Source organism: Paralichthys olivaceus, chromosome 5 (genome assembly GCF_024713975.1).
Source record: "Paralichthys olivaceus isolate ysfri-2021 chromosome 5, ASM2471397v2, whole genome shotgun sequence".
Lineage (NCBI taxonomy): Eukaryota > Metazoa > Chordata > Actinopteri > Pleuronectiformes > Paralichthyidae > Paralichthys > Paralichthys olivaceus.
In genome coordinates, this window is record NC_091097.1 from 9,518,156 (window position 1) to 9,542,087 (window position 23,932).

Sequence of the window (23,932 nt, forward strand, 5' to 3'; positions counted from 1 at the left end):
AACTAGCCGAAAGCTCTGTTTATGGTTATCAATCAACTTACTGCACAAGTCCTAGCAGCCTGGGCTCTTGGTCAGGCGCCAGCATCCTATTGGCTGGGCAGCAGTGAGGCGGAACAGGGATGAGTGACAGCTAACGAGGAGGGGGGGGGGGGGGCGCTGCACTGCTGAATGGTCTTGACGGACCACTGACAAGTTAACAACCCTGCGCCCTTTATTCATCGCACCAGGCTGGGTGCCCTGGCATGCAGCTGCTCATTTGTCCGTACGGAACATTTTTGAGTGCAAGGTTATAAAATATCTTCACAGAACTTATTTATTGAGGTAACCATGGAAACTAAGTAACTAACAAGTGCAGTTCTGATGACTGTACTTTACCTAAAGCAAGTTTGCACTTCTTCTCCCCAACATTTCAAAGGGAAGTATTTTACTTTTTAATTCCACGACACGTTTCTGACAACATTAGCGACTTTTCAGATTATGATGTCACATAGGAAAGCAAATATTAAACACGTTATATACAATATAGTGTTAAAAAGTATCACATTCCTCTGCCAACAGTCCCCTTCAATTAAATTCAGGAATAATTCCCTGGGGAAATTGTGGAAATGTTGTAAATCTCACAATGTTGATCTAATCTCCTTTATAATCTAATCCTAATCTTGTGAATTTTGGGAGTTGGCTTGATGAAGAGAATTTGAAGGTGTCAGGAGTCTGAAGGATGCCAGGGTGTCCACAGCAGAACTTTTACTACTTTCTTTTCTACGCTTTCTTGTAATACTTTCTGTTCGTACTTTTCCAGCATGTTAAGTTTTGAATTCAGGGCATTTACTAGAGAGTTCTAGTTTCCGCTCATAGTTTATTGGTACTTTAACTTGAGTAAAGATTTTGAGTATTCTTCCAGCACTGACCACGAGGCTGTTGAAATACGATGTGACATATTGTGTCAAAGTGCAGACACGCAGTTGCCAGTGCGTCTTCCTGCCCATGTGAAAGTGGACAGTGAGCGGACAGGAATGCGGCCAGCGGAGGCTTCGTCTTGGTTTCTCTCTCTGCTACACGAGGGGCCCCGATGTGCCGCTACCTGCCCGTGCACATCTGTCTGCTCTCCGTCTTCCTCTCAATGGCACCCTCGCCTTAGATCATCTCCTCTTCCTCCACGCTTGAGTTGCACTTGGCTTGCGTGGAAAAAATGTGGACCGTCTCTCGCCTCTCTTCTCCCTGGCACTTTGATGTCTCAAGTGTGATTGCTCTTGGATTGTGGCCGCTTTCCCTTGAAGGTTTTGACATGAAAAGCACACTGGGCTCTCAGGTTTATCCCATGGCCAGTGATCCAGGACTAAAACAATCAGGCCGCTCACTGCTGGATACTATTACCAGGGAGAGTGAGGCACCGAGCATAGGGGTCTCCTCAGCCGTGAAACACACTTTTCTTCCTAGTTACAAACACATTTTAGGTGTGTTGATTGAATTATACCAATCCACACTTCCATTAATAGATTTTAGTTTGAATCTTTTGTGCAGGTTGACACTAAAACACACTTGCAGGCAGCTGGAGAACATATTCCTGGTGTGTTTGCACAGAGGTGGACGACCGAAATGATTCAACATTTGTAATGAATTAAATAGAAATGAGGCCAGTAATTGCAGTTAAGATTGACCCAATCTGATAAGTATGATAATGTGACATGCCATTAACAGCCGCCGCATAAGTGACAACCCTTAAGCTTCACTTACACTTTCATTAAATATTGATCTTATCTGTGCTCATTTATGTTCGAGGCTGCAAATTACACCAGATAGATATATTCCCATGACAGCGGAGCTGACGATAATCATCCGTCTCCGTGTGACATTTGGCAGAACTGGTGTTTTATGAACTGAAGTGCCACCGTCGTGAAAGAGAAAGAATAATACTGTGCTGTGTTGATGATCTCCATTATGTCAGATTGTATCTTGTCACACTGAGGGCAGAGTGTGACAGTTAATCCACTTCAGCCGTGTCTGTCACGGAGAAGAGGTTAAATAGCCCATTTGAATTTTATCTCTCTGAAAAGTGTTTTCTGCAACAAATTCAAAGATGAGAAAACGGTACTGTATCTCAGTGTAAACCCTGGTAATATGTGCATATTTATACAGCTGCAAGCAGCTGTTTTCAGCAAGAACGCCCTTAAACCCACTGTACGCTGAAAATGCTCAGCACCAAACAGTAGACGCACACAGAGACTCACTGCTGAGGATTTAGCAGCTGAAGAGCCACATATTTCTCAGCGAGGAAACGGAGCTGAACAGAAAACTATTTGTACAACGTTTATCATGTCAGATTAAAAGATAAGGATACGTCAGTGTTGTGTTCAGTGTTGTTTTGAAAAGAAAAACTCTGTTATGACAGCTTTAAAGCTTCTCCTCAGATGTTCTCTATTTGTATTTACTTGGTTTTCCCACCAAAAAATCAACTTGCTCCACATCACAGTTGTATGACTTTGATTGTGTGATAGTAAAAACTGTTTTGACGCCAATCGTGTTCCAGTGTGAAACTGACTTTTTTCTAAATCCTACAGTTACAATATTCACTCTCTGTTAGCCTGTTTTGTTGATTTGCTCTGTTACTGTCTGCACCTCTGTCCATCCTGGGAGAGATGCTTACCTGCATTAAGAGCCGAAGATGTCGCCCCTTGTTAAGCTTTATGGGCCAAATTAAGATTTGTGAATAAGTGGCTTTACAAACAGAATTTGATTGATTTGGTTGGTTGAGCTGATAATTACCCTGCACTATGTCATCAGCAGTTAGTCTCCATATGTGTCTGTCTGCTGTTTGCTGCTGAAAATATTGTACAGTGGGTTTAAGAGTATTTTTGCTAAAAACAGCTGCCTGCAGCTGTAGAATATATAATTTGCACATAAGATCTATTTCTCAAACTGTTACCAAGGTTTATACTGTGTTATATATGTTTTATATAGTTTTCTTCCATTGGACTTTACTGAAGAAAACACTTATTAGTGGTTGAATGTGCTTCCATGATAAAATTTCCTTCTTCAGCAGATGAAAGTGAAAACAGCCTTTTACAGTCTGCGCACGCTTCATTCTGCAAAGTGAAGTCCAATCATCCAAGTAAAGTAACAATAATCAAAACACACGTTTCAGCAGAGAGGGACTTTAAGTGTTTCCAAATGTGAGGATCTCTGTTATCTGAGATCAAGCGACACACCTTTGAAGGGGAGTTCCGATGTCCCTTTTCCTCCAGTTTGCAGCGAGTGAGTGAATGAATGCAAGCTGAAACAAGTCAAGGTTTGCTGAACCGACAGATAAAACACATTATGTCCCTGCTGTCGAAGGTCTGCTAATGATACGATGATTGCCATTTTAGCTGTGGATCTCCAGTGTTGCCTTATCATCCCGGGGAGCTAGACATACCTGAGCGAGCAACAAGGCCGGGCATTAGCCGACACCATTGTTGTCTTAATGCCTCCTTCAATTATCTTTAGAGCAACTACTGTCAGAACCTCCCCCACCGGTTTTTCACCAATTTTGTGTCTGATTATCTGGATCAATGGGACTTAACGGAGCCACGCACAGACAAACAGAATTTTGCAGGGGGGTGGAGGAACGGGGTCTATTTTCAGACAGAGCAGAAATCCCTGTAACTACCTGTGTGCCAGGGACAAACGCAGATGGCTATTCAGTCATCAGTTCCACCACACACAGTGTTTGTTTAGCCACAGCTCAAAGCAGACACTTTTAATCTATTTTCCTTTTCCCAGCAGAACTCGTAAAAACCAAGAAATGGTTCATTTCAGTGTCTGTCTGTCTTTTTTCTCACACACAAACAAACAGAAGTGCTGAAAACTGTGAAACTTTGCCACGGTATTAATCAAATATGCCTTTTCAGCATTTTGAGATTATAATATAATGGAAATAAGCACCTCTCATTAAGCTAAACATGTTTTGTATGTAGGGCGGGGCAATCCTCCACACCTCCTTCACTCAGGTGTCTTTTTAATAATATGACGAAACAAAACCCACAACTATGTATCAAAGTAAACAAGAGGACAAAAACACAAATGAAATAGAATATGTTAAATCTAAATGAACATACTTATTTATAGATGATAATATATCATGTCGCTCTTTGGAGTATCAATCCTTCATCTGCAGAACTTCAGTCACAACATTTTTCTCTTCTGCTGTTTTGGCCCAGAGTTTGAGGGCCACAGCAGCAAAGGCTCTGTCTCCACTGTTTTTCAACCTTGCTTCAAATATAATGTGATATGTATCATGATAAATATCAATATCGACTGATATGAAAACCTGTAATACATCATATCGCCCTGCTCTATGGTCCAATGGTGTGAAAGAGCATATCTAATAATGACAAGATTTCCTATTAAAGGTTCAGTGTGTAGGTGTTTAGTGTGTCCAGTTTGGATGACTGTAAAAACAAAAATCTAAAGAATTTAGATCATTACACATGAGTGAAAAATATCACTAGGATTATTTTATATTCAATTTCTGCCCAAACATCCTTTTCACCTAAATCTTACTCACTGAATCTTTAAAGTTTAAACAGGGAAGGTTTGAAATTTTGTTTGAAAAACTTGTAAAACCACCTCAACATCAACCTTTAGTCACATTACCTTCTGCCAAACCCTAATCCTGACCTGCTCATTGCCTCCACCAAGACTTTAATGTGGTGTTTGAACAGGTGCAGATGAAAGGGCCACAGGTGAGGCGTTGGCGGCCCTCGCTGCTCGCACAGGTACGACCGTCCTGTGACTCACCTCAGCCCTGACCAGCTGCCTCCTGCTGACGTCCCACGGCTGATCAAAGCCAGTCCGCCGGTGACGACACTGACAGCTCAGTGTTTTCACCGCCGTCTCGGTGACGAGCAGTTAGCGGGACGTGCTGTTAGGTGATACGGATTAATTGACTCACCTGTGTTTAATTCACACAGACAGCGCTGGCGATCATCTCATCAGAGATCCATCAACGCTAAGCTACAGCTGCTTTGCTCTAAGGGAAAAAAAGTGTTAATAATCTTCCTGTCTTCACTGTTAATGTGTTGATTTGTGTGCTTTGATCGGAGATGGAAGATTCCTGTAAGTGTCTGCGAAACACTCACTGTTGCATGTTTTACAACAGTGGAGCTAAGAAAACATCACTTCCTTCAATTATTGCTCAATATCCTACATGTCTGAATGGTGTAAAACATCTGAAGAAAAACACACAATGGACTCCACCAATCACACTGCTAATAAATACTACACACTTGGAATCAAGTGTAACTAGAGCATGTTCCTCCATCAAGGCCCAACACTTCCACTATGAAATCACATTTAAATTCACTAGATCCAGATTTTTATTTGGATCCTACACACTGATAGATATTATTAGGATCAACATGTCTGTTTTTTTTTTTCCATCATGATCCATTATTCCCTGGTTAAGTGGTGAACATGCTGGATCCAACCCTGAGGTGAAAAAAACAAAATGGCACACAATAAAACACATTCCTTCACCAAGCCCCAACAAATTAATCAAGTTGCATCAAATGGCACAAAATCATATCCTCGAATAATCCCTGATTTATTTCATCAAGACGTGAGTTATTCCCTAGGAAATTCACCAGCCATGCCACATTCTTCTACCAAGTTTCATGAAAATCCCTTTTTTCCCTCTGCTAAAACAGAAACCCACACACTAGAGCAGCACTTTTTTCATTATATGCAAAATGAATATGTCTTTTTTAATAGTCAAGCCAAAACAATGAAACTGTTTTTACCGTTGTCATTGTTCTAATACACCCAGTTTACCAGGTTTGTTTATGACATTAATTCCTGCTGTCATGATAAGAAATCTGTGTGTTTACACTGCTCTTACTTGCGAGGTTAATCGACAGGATATTTTTCCACAGCCTGTCTTGATGACAATAAATTTAAACAGTAAAATCAACAGTAGGAGGAAACATGACATTACTTTGAGAGATTAAAAACATCTGACAAATGAGCTTCTCAGGTTTGTTTGTCCTGGAACTCGCTCTTCAGGGTTCGCTGATCTTTTTTTGTCCAACAGGACTGAACAACCTGTGTTTTCATTAAGTCAGCTCGGCAGTTATTTGTTCTTATTACACTTGACAACTGTTAAACCAGTCAGATAAGAGTTTTGCAAATCTTCACGGTGTTGCGTGTGCACACTGAGCTTCTGTCCATCTCCCTGCTTGAAACGTCAGAGATGTTGTAACCCGTCCCTGGTAGAAAGAACGTTCCATAACACTGAAATAGAAATATATTGCTTTCCCAATCACACCCTACGACTAGGAAACACAGCGAACACTGATGGGGTAACACTGATAATCCACTGAGGGATGAATCACAGGTTGGATTCTCACCTCTGTCCTATAAACCAACCCCTGCTGTCTGTCTGGAGGTCATGTGACCAGGGAAGGAGGGGGGGAGGATTTGCCGAGAGGTGCAGAACAGCTCAGGTGAGACCACCTCCGCTACTTAAGTCATACCTTCGCTCTTCAGGCGACACCTTATACCTGCACAAACAGCAGCTCTCACAACTGGACTGATACAGGGATCCAACTCACTCTTTTATTTTGTATTACTCTGGATGTTGGGATGCATTTCATTGTTCACCCAGCATCCCTGTAGGACTGAGCCTGGACTGCCCCTCAATATTGGACTTTTAATAGCTTGGACATGTTTGGCCCGGGGCAACTGGTCTCTACCCTCCTCCCTGCAGTTTTCCATTCACCTGCTGCAGCTCACCTTTTCCCGGCGTTCCCAACCAGACTGGGCTCCCAACCTCAGATCCTGATCCCAGGGCCCTTCATCAGCTACGAATCCCTGAGGAGTTATCTGCAGCCGGAGCCATGCAAGGAGGCGTTGCTGCTGGCCACGCAGGCGGTCGGGCTGGGGCCACTCTCGGAGGGCGTAGGTGAGTTCAAAGCACCTGTGGCCAAATAGAGACTGACTGTACAATAAAGGACGTGTGCAGATACAGCTCATCAGCCAAACTGGCACAGTCTCTAAGACAGTCAGTGAGTCACCATCCGATTGCAGTGTAAATGTTTACAAAAGATTGGCTAACAGCTCGAAACTAACAATCAATTATCAAGCAGTGTTAAAGTGGGCCTAATGATTGCTGCGCTAATTACCCAATTTACAGCCATTAGTTCTTTGTCACCCGTTGGCGATTGTGTAATTGGTGCTCGTGCTTTCCAGATGAACAGAGGCCAGTGAAGCAGCGTCGCGCACGGGCCAACTACAGCAGCTGGCAGCTGGAGGAGCTGGAGAAGGCCTTCGAGACCACCCACTACCCAGACATCTTCATGAGGGAGGCCCTGGCCCTCAGACTGGACCTCATCGAGGCCAGAGTGCAGGTGACCGACTCACTGAACTCTCTCTGAACATGTTCGCTTCAAACTCATCGTGGAAAGGTTTAATGTTTATTTGTACAGCATCAAATCACAGCATATTTTATCTCAAGGTACTTTACACAGGAAGGTTGAGACCTTGTAATATCTTGTATAAAGGTCAATCACAACCAACTTGTGCTGCAACATTTAATCCCACAGAGCTCTCACTTAAGTTCTATTCAAGATCTCAAAGTTTTCAACAGTATCACATCAATTCTTGGAAAATGGATCCTATTTTGCCACAGCAATGTATATTTCTGTTGATATAAATGTAATATAGCTTGAATACAGTGACATTTCTATCTTAAAATAGTCGTCACGTGCCGATATGAGCATAAGTCCCTGGTTGTACTGTACTCGGTCCTCTGGTCCATACAGTATTTCACGATGCGCTCTGTCCAAATTTGTTGAAAAGTTCAGCTTCAGCTGTTACAGTTAGATCAAATAAGTCTTATGTAAGAAAATAAGATTTTCAGCATGATTACATTGGCATCACATTAGAAAGAAATCTGAACCGAATGATTAAAGCAACAAATAACTCTTTCAATTGACTATGAACTTTTTCTTTTTGTGACTTTAAAGGCACATTTTCCAGATGTCGAATGTATATTTATATCTATATTTATATTTTGTGTACAGGTTTGGTTTCAGAACCGTCGAGCCAAGATGAGGCGGCAGCTGAAGCTCCAGAGCCAGCTTGTAGTAGCAGGGGCTTTTGTTAAAAGAGACAATGATGAAGCCTCTGAGAAAGCAAGCAGGAGTTCAGAGCAGCAGTCAGAGACTTCTGACAGCGAGCACTGGGAGAAGCGACAGGAAGGAGAAAATTATCTATGGACAAAGGCTGCGGGTGCCGCGCTGACTGTGCGTAAGCAGCCCGTGACCCAAAGGTCTAGGAAGTGGGAGAGGCCGGAGGGGCCGAGCTCAGAGGAGCTCCGCTCCTGCAGCATCGCCAAGCTGAGGGCCAAAGCCAGAGAGCATGAGGCCGAGATCCACAGCACTGTAAACATGTCAGGGGCTGACACACTGTCACAAACACAGGAAGCTGATGCCATGCACAGTGATTGATTATTTTCCCCCTTCCTGTTTGTACAGATAGTCATAACAAAAAGAAACACAGTGTATACTATCACTATCGCAACATGATATATGTATATTTAGCCATATTTCACTTACACTGTGAAACGTTCATAGTGTTCTTTAAGATTAGAAGCCAGTTGTTACATTATTGTCAATAGCAACCCTCTTCAAGACATTTTTATTTAAATAAAACTTTTAAAGTGCTTTTGAAGTTTAATTTGTCTATTTTTGATAAAACCTGAACAAAAAAATCAATCTTACATAAAGTGAATTAGTAAACATGACATGTATGAGCTGTTTTTAATTTGAATCTGATTTTCATCATCCCATCTTAAATCTGTTTATATTGAAACACTGTATACTGTGTCCCACAGAACAGAGCAGAGACAAATGAAAACTGTGTCCATCTAATCATGTCTATCAGAGCAGTGGAGTGATTTTTAAATAATTTCACTAATGACAAGCTTATCCCTGACCTCTCAGGTTACCTTCACAGACACAGGCAGGATGTCTGCGTGCAGCCACACGTCCTCATAGGAAATGAAGGAAATAGCTGAAAAATGAAATCATGGGGAGTGAATCTACAGTATATAAATTACATGATGGATGGATATTTCTTGTAAAAATATATAAACATCACTCTGACATTTGTTAGCTGTGAAGACATATGATTTAAACCAGTCAACAAATACAAAATCAAAGAAATATAATAAAATAACTGTGGTACATCAATGTTGAGACCAATGAATATGACCAGTAGAAAAAGTTTTCTGGATCTCTTGGTTTTGGCCTGAGAAAAAAAACTTGTTTTTATAAATTCAAACTAAAACATCTCACAATATTAATCTGAATAATGTAAAAGTGAATTCTCATTGATTTATAAAATATAATAAAACACATTATAATAACATAAAATCATAGGGGTGTGTCTGCACATAGCGTTACAGAATCATGGGGGATACACGTTTAAAAGATCTCATCAGCTTTTAAATTCTATGTGATACAACCCCTGAATCACACACTAATCAATTTATTTAATGTAATTATAATGCTATACGACAATAGTATATGATGATATGAATGATTGTTCTTAAAACTTAAATATAAACTAGAATAAAGTCTGGAGGAGGTGTTCTGACTTCATTCTAGTTCAGTTTATATATACGTGTTAAATAAGTGTTTCTACACACATTAACACTATTACATATATATTTATGTATATGTATGTATTGTGTATGCATATGTATATATATGTATGTATATATGTATGTGACCACAGTTTTGCAGTGATGAAACTGTCTCTTAACAGTGCAGAGTGACACTGCCCCCCTCTGGTCACAAACATGTTCTCAGTCAAGAAAGTTAAAGTGCAGACAAGGCTTCATTCTCAAATACATCTACTGCATGTGTTTTGTTTTTTTACTGTATTTTTGTCCCACATCGTATTTGTTGTCTGCAGCACTTGGAGACGTTTCTCTGCATACACCTCCTGAGGCCTCTTCTCCTGACAATTAATAAACAATTCATGTCGACAGTGTTTGTAACCCGTTCTGTGGTGAATGAGGTCACTGTGGGTCGCTCACATTTCAAACACTAGAGTTCAGCTCTGGTCTCACACTAATTACACTCCTCACGTCACAGGTCAGGGATGAGGTCTGTGGGTCAAATCTGAAACTGCTTTTCAAAACGGCTCAGAGAAGCTAACGTGAAGCTTTGAGTTAAATGGACGTGCGTATAGAGGTATAATTCTTCACGCTCTGTTAAAGAATGAAAGTTGCTGAGAAATCATGTCACGAGTTTTCCCTAAAATTTTGTGGGACACTGCACTGTGGGCCAATTAGGTCAAAATCCTTCTGTGACTATAGCTGGCCTCAATTAGTGCCTAATTAGGCCCCACACAAATATGACTGAGTTAGAAAAAAGCATGTCACAGATTCTGTTATTGGTTCTCCCCCTGCATAATGACCCCAACATTGCAGGCAGAGATATAGTCTGGTGTTTAATTACCTCAGAAATCCATCAGCAACCCTCCTCCCCTCACTGAACCCTCCCCAAAACAATGAATTTCTATAAATATTATTGCAAATGTCCACATGACGCATGGGGAATGACACCTGAAGTGACAATTTAAAATACAAAGGAGCACAGAAGTATCCTCAAATTTCAATATGGCGGTTCATAAATAAAAGTAGCTAATTATCAAATACATATTACCTATGAATATACACATAGAATAAAAGAAGATACATGAAACATGAATTAAATGTAAAGATTTGTGTAGTGCAGATTAAATTAAATAAAATTTCCAGGTGACTAATCCAGACAGGAGGATAGATAGATAGATAGATAGATAGATAGATAGATAGATAGATAGATAGACTTCTGTGAAAGTATATAGCACTGTATACATTGTTCATAGTACAATATAGTATTCTATGTTGAACTCTTCATTCAAAATTTCTTCTCTCTCTTTCTTACTTCTCACTTTAAAAAAAACATGTCACTTATTGCTTTGCTGAGCTGACCTGCTCTTTAAACCACCTTTCATTGTACCGTTGACCCTGTGTTAACTTACATTAGACAAAGAAAACATACATTTAATTTGTCATAGCAGTACCATAGAGTAGTAGTGAAGAAAGTACAGAAATACAAAATATAAAATCCACTGTTAAATACAAATACAGTTAATAGTCAAATACAGTGCAGTCTGAAAACAAATAAATCTAATAAAACGTATACAAATACAAAACAGAGGGAGCATAAATATAATTTAACATGATCACATGTGGATTTGACTTCAGTCTCAAACTTTAATCTGTAGCTGACAACTTTAATTCACAAATGTTATTTTTGCATAAATAATGTTTTTTTCTCTGGATGTAACATTTTGGTCACTTTAGGTCTTTATTAAAATGAGATATTCATTTTGCAGCATTTGCTTGAAACAGTACAATGAAAAAATATACGCTTGTATAATGACTTGCATATTTCTGTGTGGGTCTAATTCAATGCTGGTGAATGAAGGATCATCAGTCGGTGTTAATTAGTGTAATGAGAAACGTGCACCGTCACACGCACGCAGCTCGTCCCCGCACACTCCATCCATCCATCCGCCCACTGAGGAGGAGGAGGAGGAAACAGGACGCAGCTGCTGCACGGTGCGCACTTCACGGTCAAACTCTTCTCACACACACACACACACACACACTGTTGTTTTTCTGTCCGTCTCTCTCCTCCGGCTCCTCCACACTCTCGCAGCCGCCTGTTGCACGCCTCGTCCGCGGTGATCGTCCCGCAGAGCGTCGGCGAGTGTTCGAGGGAGCATGGCTGCCATCAAGGCTCTGGAGCAGTGGTGCAGGCTGCAGTGCGACGGCTACAGAGATGTGGCCGTCACCAACATGACCACTTCATTCAGGAGCGGACTGGCTTTCTGTGCTCTCATACACAAATACAGACCGGACTTAATGTGAGTATTCAGCTCAGAATGAGTGAGACACAACTATTATTATCTCTGAGTCTTATAGTTTCCTCCAAGAGTTCATCCGTCTATCTTCATGATCATGATTTAACTCCTTAAATGTCTGCTGTTATGTTGATATCTGAGGATGCCTGTAGTGTAAAAGTGTGTCTGCATAGGAAACACATTGTAGTTTAATTCCTCACAGCCCTGATGCTATAAGCTTCATGATGTTTTGTCCAACAAGTCTGAAGTCTGTGTTCTTTGTGTGTCCAGAGACTATGACTCACTCAGAAAGGAGGATGTGTTCGAGAACAACAGATTGGTAAGTTGTTGGAGCTTGCTCTCCATGATACAGGACCCCCCCCCCCCCCCCCCCCCCCCCCCCCCACACCTTATCAACCCCACACACATCAGACACAAACTCTGCCTCCTCTCGTGGCCTTTATGCTGCTGGTTGATTTAATATTTTAACATTGCAGCACTCAAACTTGAAATATCTGAGTCCTTACCTTCCCTCCGTCCACTTGACCTCATTTATTTTCTCAACCCCTTACACGACCAGAGCCGCATGGCCGGGACCTCTCCATTATTTAGTCTCCTTCCACTTCACCAGCTTCCTGTGAGGATGACAGGCCCCACACGGAGCCACAGTGCACTCTCTGCACGACTTCCTGGTTCGTCCTGGATGAACCGATGTCGCTGTCTGCAACAACACTGAGCTGGGGGTGGGGGAGAGGCTCTCCAGGTCTATTCATTTTGAATGAGGCTGGTTGTCAACCTGCCACTCGATCCACGCGATGACGGCTCGCTGGAAGACGCTGGTGGACGTCTTGAGGGTGATGCAGGAAGAACTTAAAACCATGATTTTCTGTTTAAGTGTGTTTAAGTCTCCATCAACTGGAGATGCTCGCTGCACTGGAATATGAGAATGAGGCTGGTGTGGTAATTTACACCCGTCTATATTTCATGAATAGTCTCATGTTACTTACAGGTGGTTGTTTCAGGAGGTGTTGAATAAGAAGTTGTTCTTTCTTCCTTATTTTTCTTCTCTTCTTTTACATCAACACGTTTCAGTGGGGCTTTGCTTTATATTTAATGAGCGTGTCACAGGCTGATCCTTAACAATGCCCTGGTATCCTGCTCCCTCCATCCTCATTCTTATCCCGACAAGCTCACAGGAAGTTTGCTATTCATTATACAGCTCCCTTTTCAGACCTCTCTGGGGCCGGGACACAGAAGGGTCTATTTAAAGTCGCCCGGCTGACATTTTTACGCATGCTTTAATGGCAGGAGTCTGTGTGCCCATGTTTTTGTGTGGTAGTAAAAAAAAAATTCTGTTCTGTTTACTTGGCCCATCGTACAGTACCATTAAATGTCGCCTTGGCAGGAGTCGATGGCCGTTGGTTGAATTTTGTTTTTCTTTATTTCTCTCGAGGCTTTTCAGGTCGCAGAGGAGAAGCTGGGGATCCCGGCTTTGTTAGATGCAGAAGACATGGTGGCGTTAAGGATCCCAGACAGGCTGAGCATTCTCACCTACGTCTCCCAGTACTACAACTACTTCAAGGGACGGCCCGCAAGTGAGAACATGACAAACAACTGTGGAGCAGTTGTGCATCATCTGTATGCACTGCACAAGGATGGTTAGTTTTTTTTCACTGCACTGAACAAAGCATAAATTTAAATTTGGAAGTTTGGCCATTGGGGGCTGATAAATACTCGGGCATGTAATAGAAACAAAGCTTGCAGCCAGACACTGAATAAACAATGCAGGACAAGCTCACATTGTGTGTCTGAGCTTCCTGAGATATTCTTTTCGTGAGAAAAAAAAAACTGACCTGCTAATAGTACATCTAATAACGTAGTTCCTGCTAAAAAAAAATTGGAATTGGCCCCAAGATTGCCTTTTATTCAGACCTTTTTTGGGGCTTGTCTGTCTGTTCCAGTCTTGTGAACGTAATATCTCCAAAAACGCCTTGAATGAATTCCTTCAAATTTGGCAAACGTGTCCACGTGGACTCCAGGGTCAACTGATATGAATTTGGTGGTCAAAGGTGAAATGTCATAATAACAATTTGCTACAAACGAACACCGGGATGCAAAAAGGAACTGGTTAACCTTTGGTGGCTAAAGGTGAAGGTCACTGTGACCTCACGTCCTTGTGAGCACAAATATGTCAGGACTGTCTAGAGGTCATTTGATTACGTCTGACAGAAATGTCCACTCAGGCCTTTTCTTCACTACTGCTGATATTTTCTCCTCCGTTTTACAAAATATATTCGTCCAGACGAGAACACAAAAAACAAACAAACGCACAAACAAGCATGCAGGGCCAGTAGGTGGCGATCCAGTCTACATCAATACTACAGAAGAACATGGTGAGCATGCTCTATGAGCTTATTGAGTGAGCTTGTTGTTTCTGGTGCATGCTCATTATGCAGAGCAACAGTGGGCATGTGACATCATCGTTCCACAAGTCTCCGGTAAAAGGACTTCAATCGTGTACGAGAGGCCCAAACACACAGAGGGAAAGGTTTCACAAAACATCTGCATTAGTGTGTACAAGGCCTTAAACTCTGGGATGAATTGATTTTAGTTTTTGGGGGTTAAAGGTCAATCTGAAACCACAAAACCCATTTTTGGCAATAAACAAAAAAAACAACTTTGTCAAATCGAGAATGTCTAATTGGACAAAATTATTTAATTGTGTGTTCAAAAAGTCAAATGCCTAAATCACTTTTGACCTCATAATTTCTGCAAAACATTTTTCTGGTCATTATTTAACATCTTAATTCAGAAACAGTTTGTGACCATATTTCCTGCAAACAGACAGGTTTGGTAGATTCACACATCCATAAGTCCATCATTGCAGTTTTCATGTATTTCCAGGCTGCAGGTGGGCAATATTTCTCCTGTGTTACTCTCTACGTGGTGTTTGACAGTAATGTTGTACCTCTGCTCAGTGGGAGGTGTGAAGAGGCCAGCAGAGGGCTCCAAGGAGGAGCCATCAGAGAAGAAGAATCTCCCCGTGGTCGCCAAAACCTTTGTGTCTAAAAACACCGCAGAGAATCGTTCACCGTTCACTCACGCAGCTCAGACGTCACCCCAACTGCCCAGAGCTGCTGCTCAGGTCAGCAATCAGCTTCATGCATTTACAGTCTTATAATGTTCATTTTAAAAACACCATATTTCAGTGGGTTAGGTTTCGGATTCTCATTTTCTTTCACAGAAGGTGGTTTTGGCAGAAAACGCCAATAAGTCAGGGACTCTCAACAGCAAATGTGTTGCATGCAAGAGCCACGTTCATCTGGTTCAGAGGCACTTTGTGGAAGGCAAGCTCTATCACAGAAGCTGTTTCAAGTAAGAACCAGATCCATATTCATTAGCACGTTCCTGTCATGTGTTGTGTTTTTATTGCCTTCGTAATTTGATATTACTACATTTCCACCAGATGCAGCGAGTGCTCCAGCACGCTTCACGCAGGAGGCTTCAAACCTGGGAGGAGTCCAGACACTTTTATCTGCAGCACCCACCACAACAGTTGCAAACCTCCGTCCTCTGAGGTCGCGATCAAAAATGTTCCCGTCGCTACAGCTGTGCGATCAAATGGTGCCAGCCAGACCCAGCCTGCACAGCGGCCATCGTCTGTGCTGTCAGCCCCGCTCAGTATCATCAAGAAGCAAGTCAGTCCGACTCCACCTCCCCAGTCCTGGACTGCGACGGCCCAGAAGACGCAGGTGGCCCGGCAGAGGTTTTTCCAGACTGCTTCGCCAGTCGCGCAGGCCTCAGCTGACAACAGGAAGCCCACGGAGCCCTCAGGTGTTTTGGAGAGGCCAAAGGTCACGATGAGCCCTAATGACGAGAAGAGCAGAGCCAGGACCTCAACTGGAAGGAAACTAGCTGAAGAAAACTGCAACAACAATAACAAACGCCCGTTTACCGTCCGTTCAGCAGAGAGGCGGTGAGATCTGGATATTTCTCGTCTTTCCCCACTGTGTGTTGTTTTTGTATAATGACTTTTCTCAGTGAGGGTGATGGCGAGGGCTTTCTCTCGCTTCAGGTTTGGAGACGAGCCAAGTTCAGCCGACAACCCCGGGTTGAGAAAGGAGAATTGCAGCCAAGGCCCAGCAGGAAACTGGGCAGGACAGCGCTCCACCAGCCAGGCGAACAATAAGGAATCGCCACGTCTGAAGGCCGTCGACAAAGACGACACAAGGCCAATAACTGTACACGCAACCGCCAAAGGCAAGCGCTACTAAATTCATTTCAGTCATTCCTGATCCATTATTTGACATCTAGCCAGCATCCACCCCCTCGCCCATTGTCTGTCTGTCTCAGAACGCATTCATAGAAAACAATGCCCTTTTGTCGCTGTTGCCCTATTTATACAGCCGGAGCATCTATCTACGGCAATGCTCGCTGACATTTTAATTTCTGTCTCACACTTGTAATGAACTTCCAGAGTCGAACTGTCATTCTCTAGGGAATGGATGTGCTTTTAAGACAGAAATACAATTAACTGTTGCCATAGTATCAGCGCTGATAGAAGACTGTCTATCATGGAAAGTAGTTCTGCTGCGTGTTGATATGGACAAAACTCCAGTTTGTCTTGAAAATTTAGGATGAACTCTCACATTTTACAGAGTTGATCATTTATCCATTCATTTCATGCACATATTAGAGAATCATCCATGGGTTTGATACACATATGCAAGTCAAGATCAGTCACGTATATGGTGGAAGAAATGAAACCACACCTTGAGTGCACACCTCATTCATAAAACACTTCAAAATGAACGCACTGTTTCAACGGAACAATTTTGATTATCAGTTGTTTATTGAGCAATTTTGCTTCAGTTTCAAATCTCATCTACTGCTTTCCTCTGTTTTTATATTAAAGTGCAGTGGCTGTTCTGAACCTGCCTGTTTGGAATGGGCTCGTTGCAGCTCTTCTTATGAAACTATAACAGTTACCTGCAGTCAAAGATCGGCTCCACACCATCGCTGCTGCAGCAGGAGCTGTTTATTCAAAGTTTATTAATATTGAACATATCACATGTTCAAATCGCAGCAGATTTTATGAGTCTGAGGGATCAGAATTAATCAAACAAATTAAAATTACAGATTAATTGATAAAACAAATCCAAATTATATATATTTTTATTCTAAGTGTATTTTAATTTCCTTTTTTTCTGTACAATTGTGTTTCTACAGATGCAGTTTGCAGAGAGGGACCATCAAAGTTCAAACCTGTGAGAACCGAGCTTTTTCCAAAGTAAGAAACCCTCAATCTTCCAATAATCAATAATTACTTCAGAACTCACTCAGCTGGGAACAGGAGGGTCACACGGGTGGAGAAAAACATTTTGTCTTTCAAACGTCTGTGACCACTGAGCGTGTTCATTCTCCAGAATGCAGAAACCTCGAGCTTCATCCATCTCTGTTCTTGTTGACTGGCTCATGGTGCAGCCGCTCGCTCTGTCCTCCGTCCTAACAAACCCTGAGGAGTGCCAGGCCTGAACCTTTCCTTCTCCTAACACTGCACTCTCTCATTTCCAACCTCTGCTGATGATCCCTCCATTCTCCCTCCCCCACTTTTAACCATGCCAGGAGGTGAGGTCTTTTTCCCTTGTTTTGATTCCTTATTATCAGCTCTGTCTGTGTGTTACATTTCTGTCAGGTATGTTAACAGTCCCAGATTTAAATGCTTAATTCATATGACTTTCTCACAGACATGCTGAAGTTGTGCAACATAAGCCTGGATTCATGTCCTCGCCTTCCTCTAACGTCATTACAACAACGCCTCCCACGTCCCCAACACCGGCGCCACCTCCGGTCTGCTTCGCTCCATTTGACCCTGTGAACATTAAGGACGTCTCTCCACAGAAACCCCCGCCTGACTCTGAAACCCTGGGTGAGTCACATTAATAATGGACAGAAGCATAACAGCTAAAAATTCATGAAGCTCCAAAAATAAGACACAGGCGCAGCAACAGGTTATAGGCAAAGCTGGCAATTGCCAGATTTTCTATCTGATTGATCAGAAAACATTGAACAGATTGAACTTGCCGCAGATCTACATCACATAAACCTTCCTGTCTTTATTTCAGGTATTAAACATGGGACTAACTCACCTGTGAAATCCCCACCAACACGTCCAGCTGCGGAATCTACAAGCTTTTCAATGACCCCCGCTCCAGGTCGGGTCCCATCTTTTTTTTTAAAATATCATCCTTAAAGTCACACATATACACTTACTGAAAACCACAAAATCTGACCCTCGGGGTGGCGCTAGAGGAAGCGTCAACAGTTAATTGTACCTTCTGTAATAATGCAATCAGTTAAATAGTTGAGATATTTCAGTCTGCAAGTAGCAAGACAATTTATGAGGCAACATTTTTTTGGAATTGTAGTTGCTTTAGATGTAAAACACGTCCTGTCCTCATTTTTAGGTTTTAAGCGTGGGACTCACTCGCCTGTGAAATCCCCACCCAGACGTCCAGCTGTGGAATCTATTTGCATTTCAACGACCACCTCAGCCAATCATGGACGTCCGTCTGGTTGGTTCCCAGCTTCTTTGTTTTTTAGGCCTCACTTATCTTGTTGATTTCATATTAGCCTTCTTTTTTTCTTTTTTTTTACCAGAAATAGATCAGGTGATGTGGTATATGCGACAATGCTTTTCTGAAAAGCTGCCATGAAAGGACTATCTAATCCTATTTTATCTACCTCTTAGGTGCTAAAAAGGGAAAGTATTTGTCACCCACCAACGCCTCCAGGACTGAAATGAGGTCACCCTCTGTAAGTTCCCTCCATTAAGTCTCTTAAGAGATTAATTAACAGCTCCACAAATATGCTTTCATTACATTCCCAGGGAAAAAAATGGACGACCTTCTTTACATTTAAGTAGCCAAAGTCTGGATTTTCAAATTAAAACGATCTTTACCTGACTGTGACTTCCTTTTGTTTTTCTATCAGGTGAAGTCTTATCACGTCCCGGCGGAGCAGATCGAGAGGGAGCTGAGTGATATCGAGACAAACTTGGCTCAGTTGGAGAAGGAGGGTGTGGAGCTGGAAAAGAAGCTCCGCAGCTGTGAGGAAGGTACGTCTTTCTTTTTTCTCCCCCACCCCCATCAATTGAAATCCTCTTCCACTTCCTCCCTTTGCCTTGTTTAGACAAATAAAGCCGAATGTGGACAAATCAGAAACAAGCTTTTCAATTTTGAAACCAGCTGCAGATGTCAGTGGAACATTTTGCTCTCCTGCAGCAGATAACCTCCCAGCAAACTTTCATATTTTATTGAATTTGTGCAAACTGTCGATCCCGCTGCTGCCTCGGTATCTCTGGTGCGGAGTTGTGTCCTGGTTGCTTCACACACACACACATACAAACACATTCACTCACTGTCAGCTGGAGGTGTGTGTGTGCGAGCGTGTGTGTATGTGTGTGTGTGTGTGGAGGGGATTTACCTGCTATTTCTATTACTGTTTCTGCAGCCAAATGAGGTGAGAGGCACAGACAGCCCACAGGGACGTTGCTTCTCTTTTTAAGGTAGTGGGAGTTGGGGGCCTGATTGCTTTCCTCAAGGTCAACACGACTTGGGTATAGTTATATATATATTCTGGTCGATTGCATACAGTTTTTTTCCCTCTATGTGCCACCCAGGATGTTTGAGCATTCAATCCCTTGGCCGAAATTTGACATCAATCGCACACCACCAAGGAAATCATCTAACTCAACTGGAATTTGTCGGCGTATAAACTAAACCCTGGCCCTCAAGTTCAGTTCACAGTAAAATCGTGTTTATTCTGGTGATGGCAGGGATAGCGGCTGGACTTGTCCTCCTGTCACAGTCCCGACTCTTGTTGTGTGTCTATTAGATTGATTGTTCAGTAATTGGGAATGGCCGATAATCATTTTTTTAAATCAATCCATCCACCTACTCAGGTTGTCCAGTCTGAGCTGGTGAGGCAGAAAATGCAAGCTGTCGAAACTGCCACCTAGTGCTGCGTTGTACTGGATGTTGTGGGTCTCTTAACCACAAATACATTTCTATTATATTAATACAAATATTTAAACTGCTTTTAACATTATGAATTAGAAATTACAATTCACTATTTGACTTTCTGAGCAGGTTCTTTTTTTTTTAAGAGCGCAAACACTATTAAATTATAAATACATAGAGCTAATCCCTGCAGAGGTTTTGCTCATTATTAATAAATAAATGATTAAGACAAATCTGTACTTCACTGAGTATTCCCTCCATGTTAAAAGTTGCATTTAAAAGCATTTTGAATATGCATCTCTGTGGCCTCTATCAAATGAAGAGCTGCAAATAGACGTTAATTTCATTATTGATTAATCTGCAAATAGACGTATAACATATAACATTAGAATGTTGTAAGAAATGTTTGTTATAAGTGACTTTTTAAAAGCTTGTTTTGTCCTAATGCATGAAAATATTCTGATGACTTTCATGGATGAGAAGAAAAACAACGAATCATTTTACAAACTTGGAACAAATAATATTTGGTGTTTTGTATGGAAAGTTACATTTTCAGATGAAGCTAACTATTTTAAACCAAAATATCCTGCAAAATAAAGGAATGTCATGTTCTATTTGAAGTTTATACAACAGCAGGAATAGTGTCTAACTAACTGAGGACAATTCAAGGTATTGAAAGATGTTGTTCCATCACATGACAGTAATATTGACACTGAATGTAAAGAGGCAGATTAGCTGCAGCCTCTGAGGACGCCGTCTTCAGGTTTAGCTACAGTCTCTTAAGAGGCTGTGCTGACATGGTCCCAGGAGGTAAGTCACCAGCCCCATTACACAAAAACTTCATTTGTAACTGCACTGCAATTTTATTATTGTGCAACAAATACAATCTAAATGAAACAAAGAATTGATCTGATGATGATAAAATGAGCCGTGATTCTTTTTTGATATAATGGGGGAAAAACTGTGTGATATGAATGACAACAGAATTATTCCTGCACGTAACCTCTAACGTCAGTATTTGACATCAGAATTGCACAAAACTGTATTTAAACATAATTGTCTGAACGCCTTCTTTGAGTTTAATTTATCCCTGCAGAATTTAATTTGCTCAAATTTAATTGTACAAGCTGAGGACACAGCAGTGTCAATTATTTTATTAATATATCAATTAATGGTCACAGTTTGTTTAACAAGGTATTTCTTGTTTGTTTGTTTTTATGTTTTCAGAGGGAGAGGGAGACATACTGATGGACCCACTGATGGTTGACTGGTTCAACCTGATTCGAAAGAAGCAGATGTACATTAGAAAAGAGTCGGAGCTTGTTTACACGTGAGCTAACAACTGGTTTTCCCTGAAAGTATTTTACTACAGTCGTTGTGGAGGTTTTGTCAAATGCATTTTAATTTTTTCTTTACTTAAAATAACTTCTTATTTTGAAACATCTTCCAGTGCGAGGAAGAATTCAAACTTCTTTACTGTCAAACAAAATGCATCGGTTCAAGATTGCAACCATTTTGGGATGGATATCATTTTCATGATGAATTCGATTTTGCATGTAATCAATGATGCTCTTGTCCAGAGCCAGGACGCAGGAGCTGGAGCAGCAGCAGCCCGGTGTGGAGGGGGAACTTCGCCGGCTGCTGGAGACGCCAGGTGAGAAACTGCAGGTTTTAACGTCAACTCTTTAACTTCCTGTTTTTCCCCTCTGGACACTGAAATCAACTCCGTGTCACAGATCATTTAAAGTCCAGAGAGGAGCGACAGCGGGAGACGACGTTGATGCAGAGGCTGATGGAGATTGTGAACAGCAGAAATGCGATTGTGGAGGGTCTGGACGAAGACAGGCTGAGGTGACATGATGCGTCTTGTAATTGATTGTTAAGAGAATCATCACTAATGTGGAGCAATACTGTTTATATATTACCATCTAAATCTGATACAAGAAAGACTGAACATGTTTTTATTTTTATCAATTTCAGGGAAGTGGAGGAGGATCAGCAGTTGAATGAAATGATGAAAAATCTTGGTGAGTATCTTTTTATGTGACACATGTTTTTCCAGTCTGAGTGTATCATTCTAATTATCTTTGTTGGTGAATAGGAGTAAAGAAAACAAAAAATAAGAGGAAGTCCTCCATCTCAAAACTGTTCAGACGAAGAAGTAAAAGACGAGTGGAATGATCCTCATGGGTTTTATTGTTTTAATTTTTTTTACTCAATTATTTTTAAATTGAATGAATATTCTTTATAGACATTTTAAGGTTTTTTTTATATCTTAGTGCTGCAGTTCATGGAGTGCTAATGTGAAGGCAAAGAAAGAAATTGGGAAACGTAATGTTTTTTTTCCCTGCAGTTTCAGGTTGGTTTTCATGTTTTTCGCTAAAAGGTTACTAAGGTTTGAGACTCACTGTTAGTTCTTGGTTTGTTGGTTTGTAAGTGCGGTGGAAATTTCTGTATAGTTCACGATTTAAGCTTAATTCTTTTTCATATGGGGTGTCCTGTTTTTCACAATTGTTTTCACAGTTAAATAGGGAAGAAAAAAAAGAAGAGAGGTGTTTAATTGCATTACAAATCCTGCGGTTTCCCTTACATTGATAAACAGAGCTGGAGCACTCACAAGAAATGTATGGATCTGCCTACTATGTAAAAATACTGTGTATTTATTGCTACATTGGAATAATTTATAAATCCAGAATTTCACATTTCAAATGCACTTGGTCAAAACAAGTGGATGCTGGGAGTCGAAATGAACTATCGTGATGTGTGAATTACAAAGGGAGCACTGGCTGTTCCACGTGCAAATATGAATGAGGAGAATAAACGTGTAATCCTTCAACAGTCTTGATCCAAAATGAAATTAGTTCAGTATTTATTTAATAATGGATTTTAACAAATTTCCTGTAAGGATATTAGCAGGAGGGAGGGGTAGGAGGAAAAAAAAAAGAAACGCCTCGTCAATTAAGTTTGAATGGCTGTGGAGTGTAAAATGAAGAGCCACACATGTTGAGCTGCCTGGCTGCAGACCGGCTCGTTCCTTACTGTACTGTAGGTGGCAGCCTGGGTATGCAGTATCGCACCGGCGACAACTTGGAAATCCAATTTGCCACAGTACAGACAGTTAATTTCTTTTGCTAATTTTATAAATGCTGCAAAAAGTGCTCGGCTGTGCTGATGCAATAATGTTATGTGAAAGAGGATTAGGTAGAGCAGTAGCTTATGGCCGAGGAAAGGCTTATAAACTATAGGTTGTATTGAGCTCTTTATCTTCAAACCTGGTTTAATTAAACATTACTCTCTACTAATATCTGCATCAGAATTGCTCTGCACCTGAGCTATTAAAACGTTCAAGCCACGCGACGTGAGAAAATGACATTCGCAGTGTTTGTAAGGAGTGTACTGTAATGTTGCATATTTTAGAAGTGTTATTGAATGTACTTGTGCTACTATATATTTTCCAACTTGAAATCTGTTGTCCAATAAATCCTTTTGAAGATTAGTGTGTGTAAGAGCTCGAATTATTTACTCAATAACACCTTTTACCACACATCCCAGAACTTTTTTTTTTTTTTACTTACCATGCCACAAGCTTCACTGTTGATTCAACAGCCGCCGAAAATGAGACGTCGCCTTTGCAAAGAAACCAACAATGCTGCGACTGCTTTGCATCAAAGCCGCGCGGCGATCGCAGAGCTGCATCAGTGCACGCTTTTTTAATAAGGCTCCTTAAAGACGGCATCAAGATAATTCACCGGCGTCAATAAATCGCAGCTACTTACAAACTGCACATCCCTCATTTTGAGATGCATGAAATTGTGATCATGAACTTGGAACACAATCTTTCAGGCTGAGCAGAGTTGGGGATGATATTGGTACAAAATGCCACGCGTGATGTGGGTGACAGTCGAGACTGAATGTGTGATATTAGAGTTAATTAAAGCTTTGCGCCCCATCTCCTGCAAATGCTTGCACTTCTG

The 23,932-nt window shown here is 41.4% G+C and overlaps 1 protein-coding gene across 4 annotated transcripts; it reads left to right on the forward strand.

The window, feature by feature from the left end:
* Positions 1 to 11,243: 11,243 nt before the first annotated feature.
* Positions 11,244 to 23,454, forward strand: micall2a (mical-like 2a). Of its 4 annotated transcripts, none has more exons than XM_020094814.2 (18): positions 11,244 to 11,961; positions 12,229 to 12,277; positions 13,391 to 13,532; positions 14,916 to 15,082; positions 15,182 to 15,312; positions 15,404 to 15,913; positions 16,013 to 16,197; positions 17,167 to 17,227; positions 17,685 to 17,866; positions 18,063 to 18,152; positions 18,405 to 18,512; positions 18,689 to 18,753; positions 18,931 to 19,054; positions 21,186 to 21,288; positions 21,539 to 21,612; positions 21,695 to 21,809; positions 21,939 to 21,985; positions 22,060 to 23,454. In XM_020094814.2, the coding sequence occupies exons 1-18, from the start codon at positions 11,819 to 11,821 to the stop codon at positions 22,137 to 22,139; spliced, it is 2,376 nt and encodes a 791-aa protein (XP_019950373.2). In that variant the 5' UTR covers positions 11,244 to 11,818; the 3' UTR covers positions 22,140 to 23,454. The 4 variants fall into 4 exon arrangements, with proteins under 4 accessions (XP_019950373.2, XP_069381311.1, XP_019950372.2 ...); XM_069525210.1 differs by having other exon boundaries at positions 11,247 to 11,961; positions 13,400 to 13,595; XM_020094813.2 differs by having other exon boundaries at positions 11,263 to 11,961; positions 13,391 to 13,595.
* Positions 23,455 to 23,932: the final 478 nt, after the last annotated feature.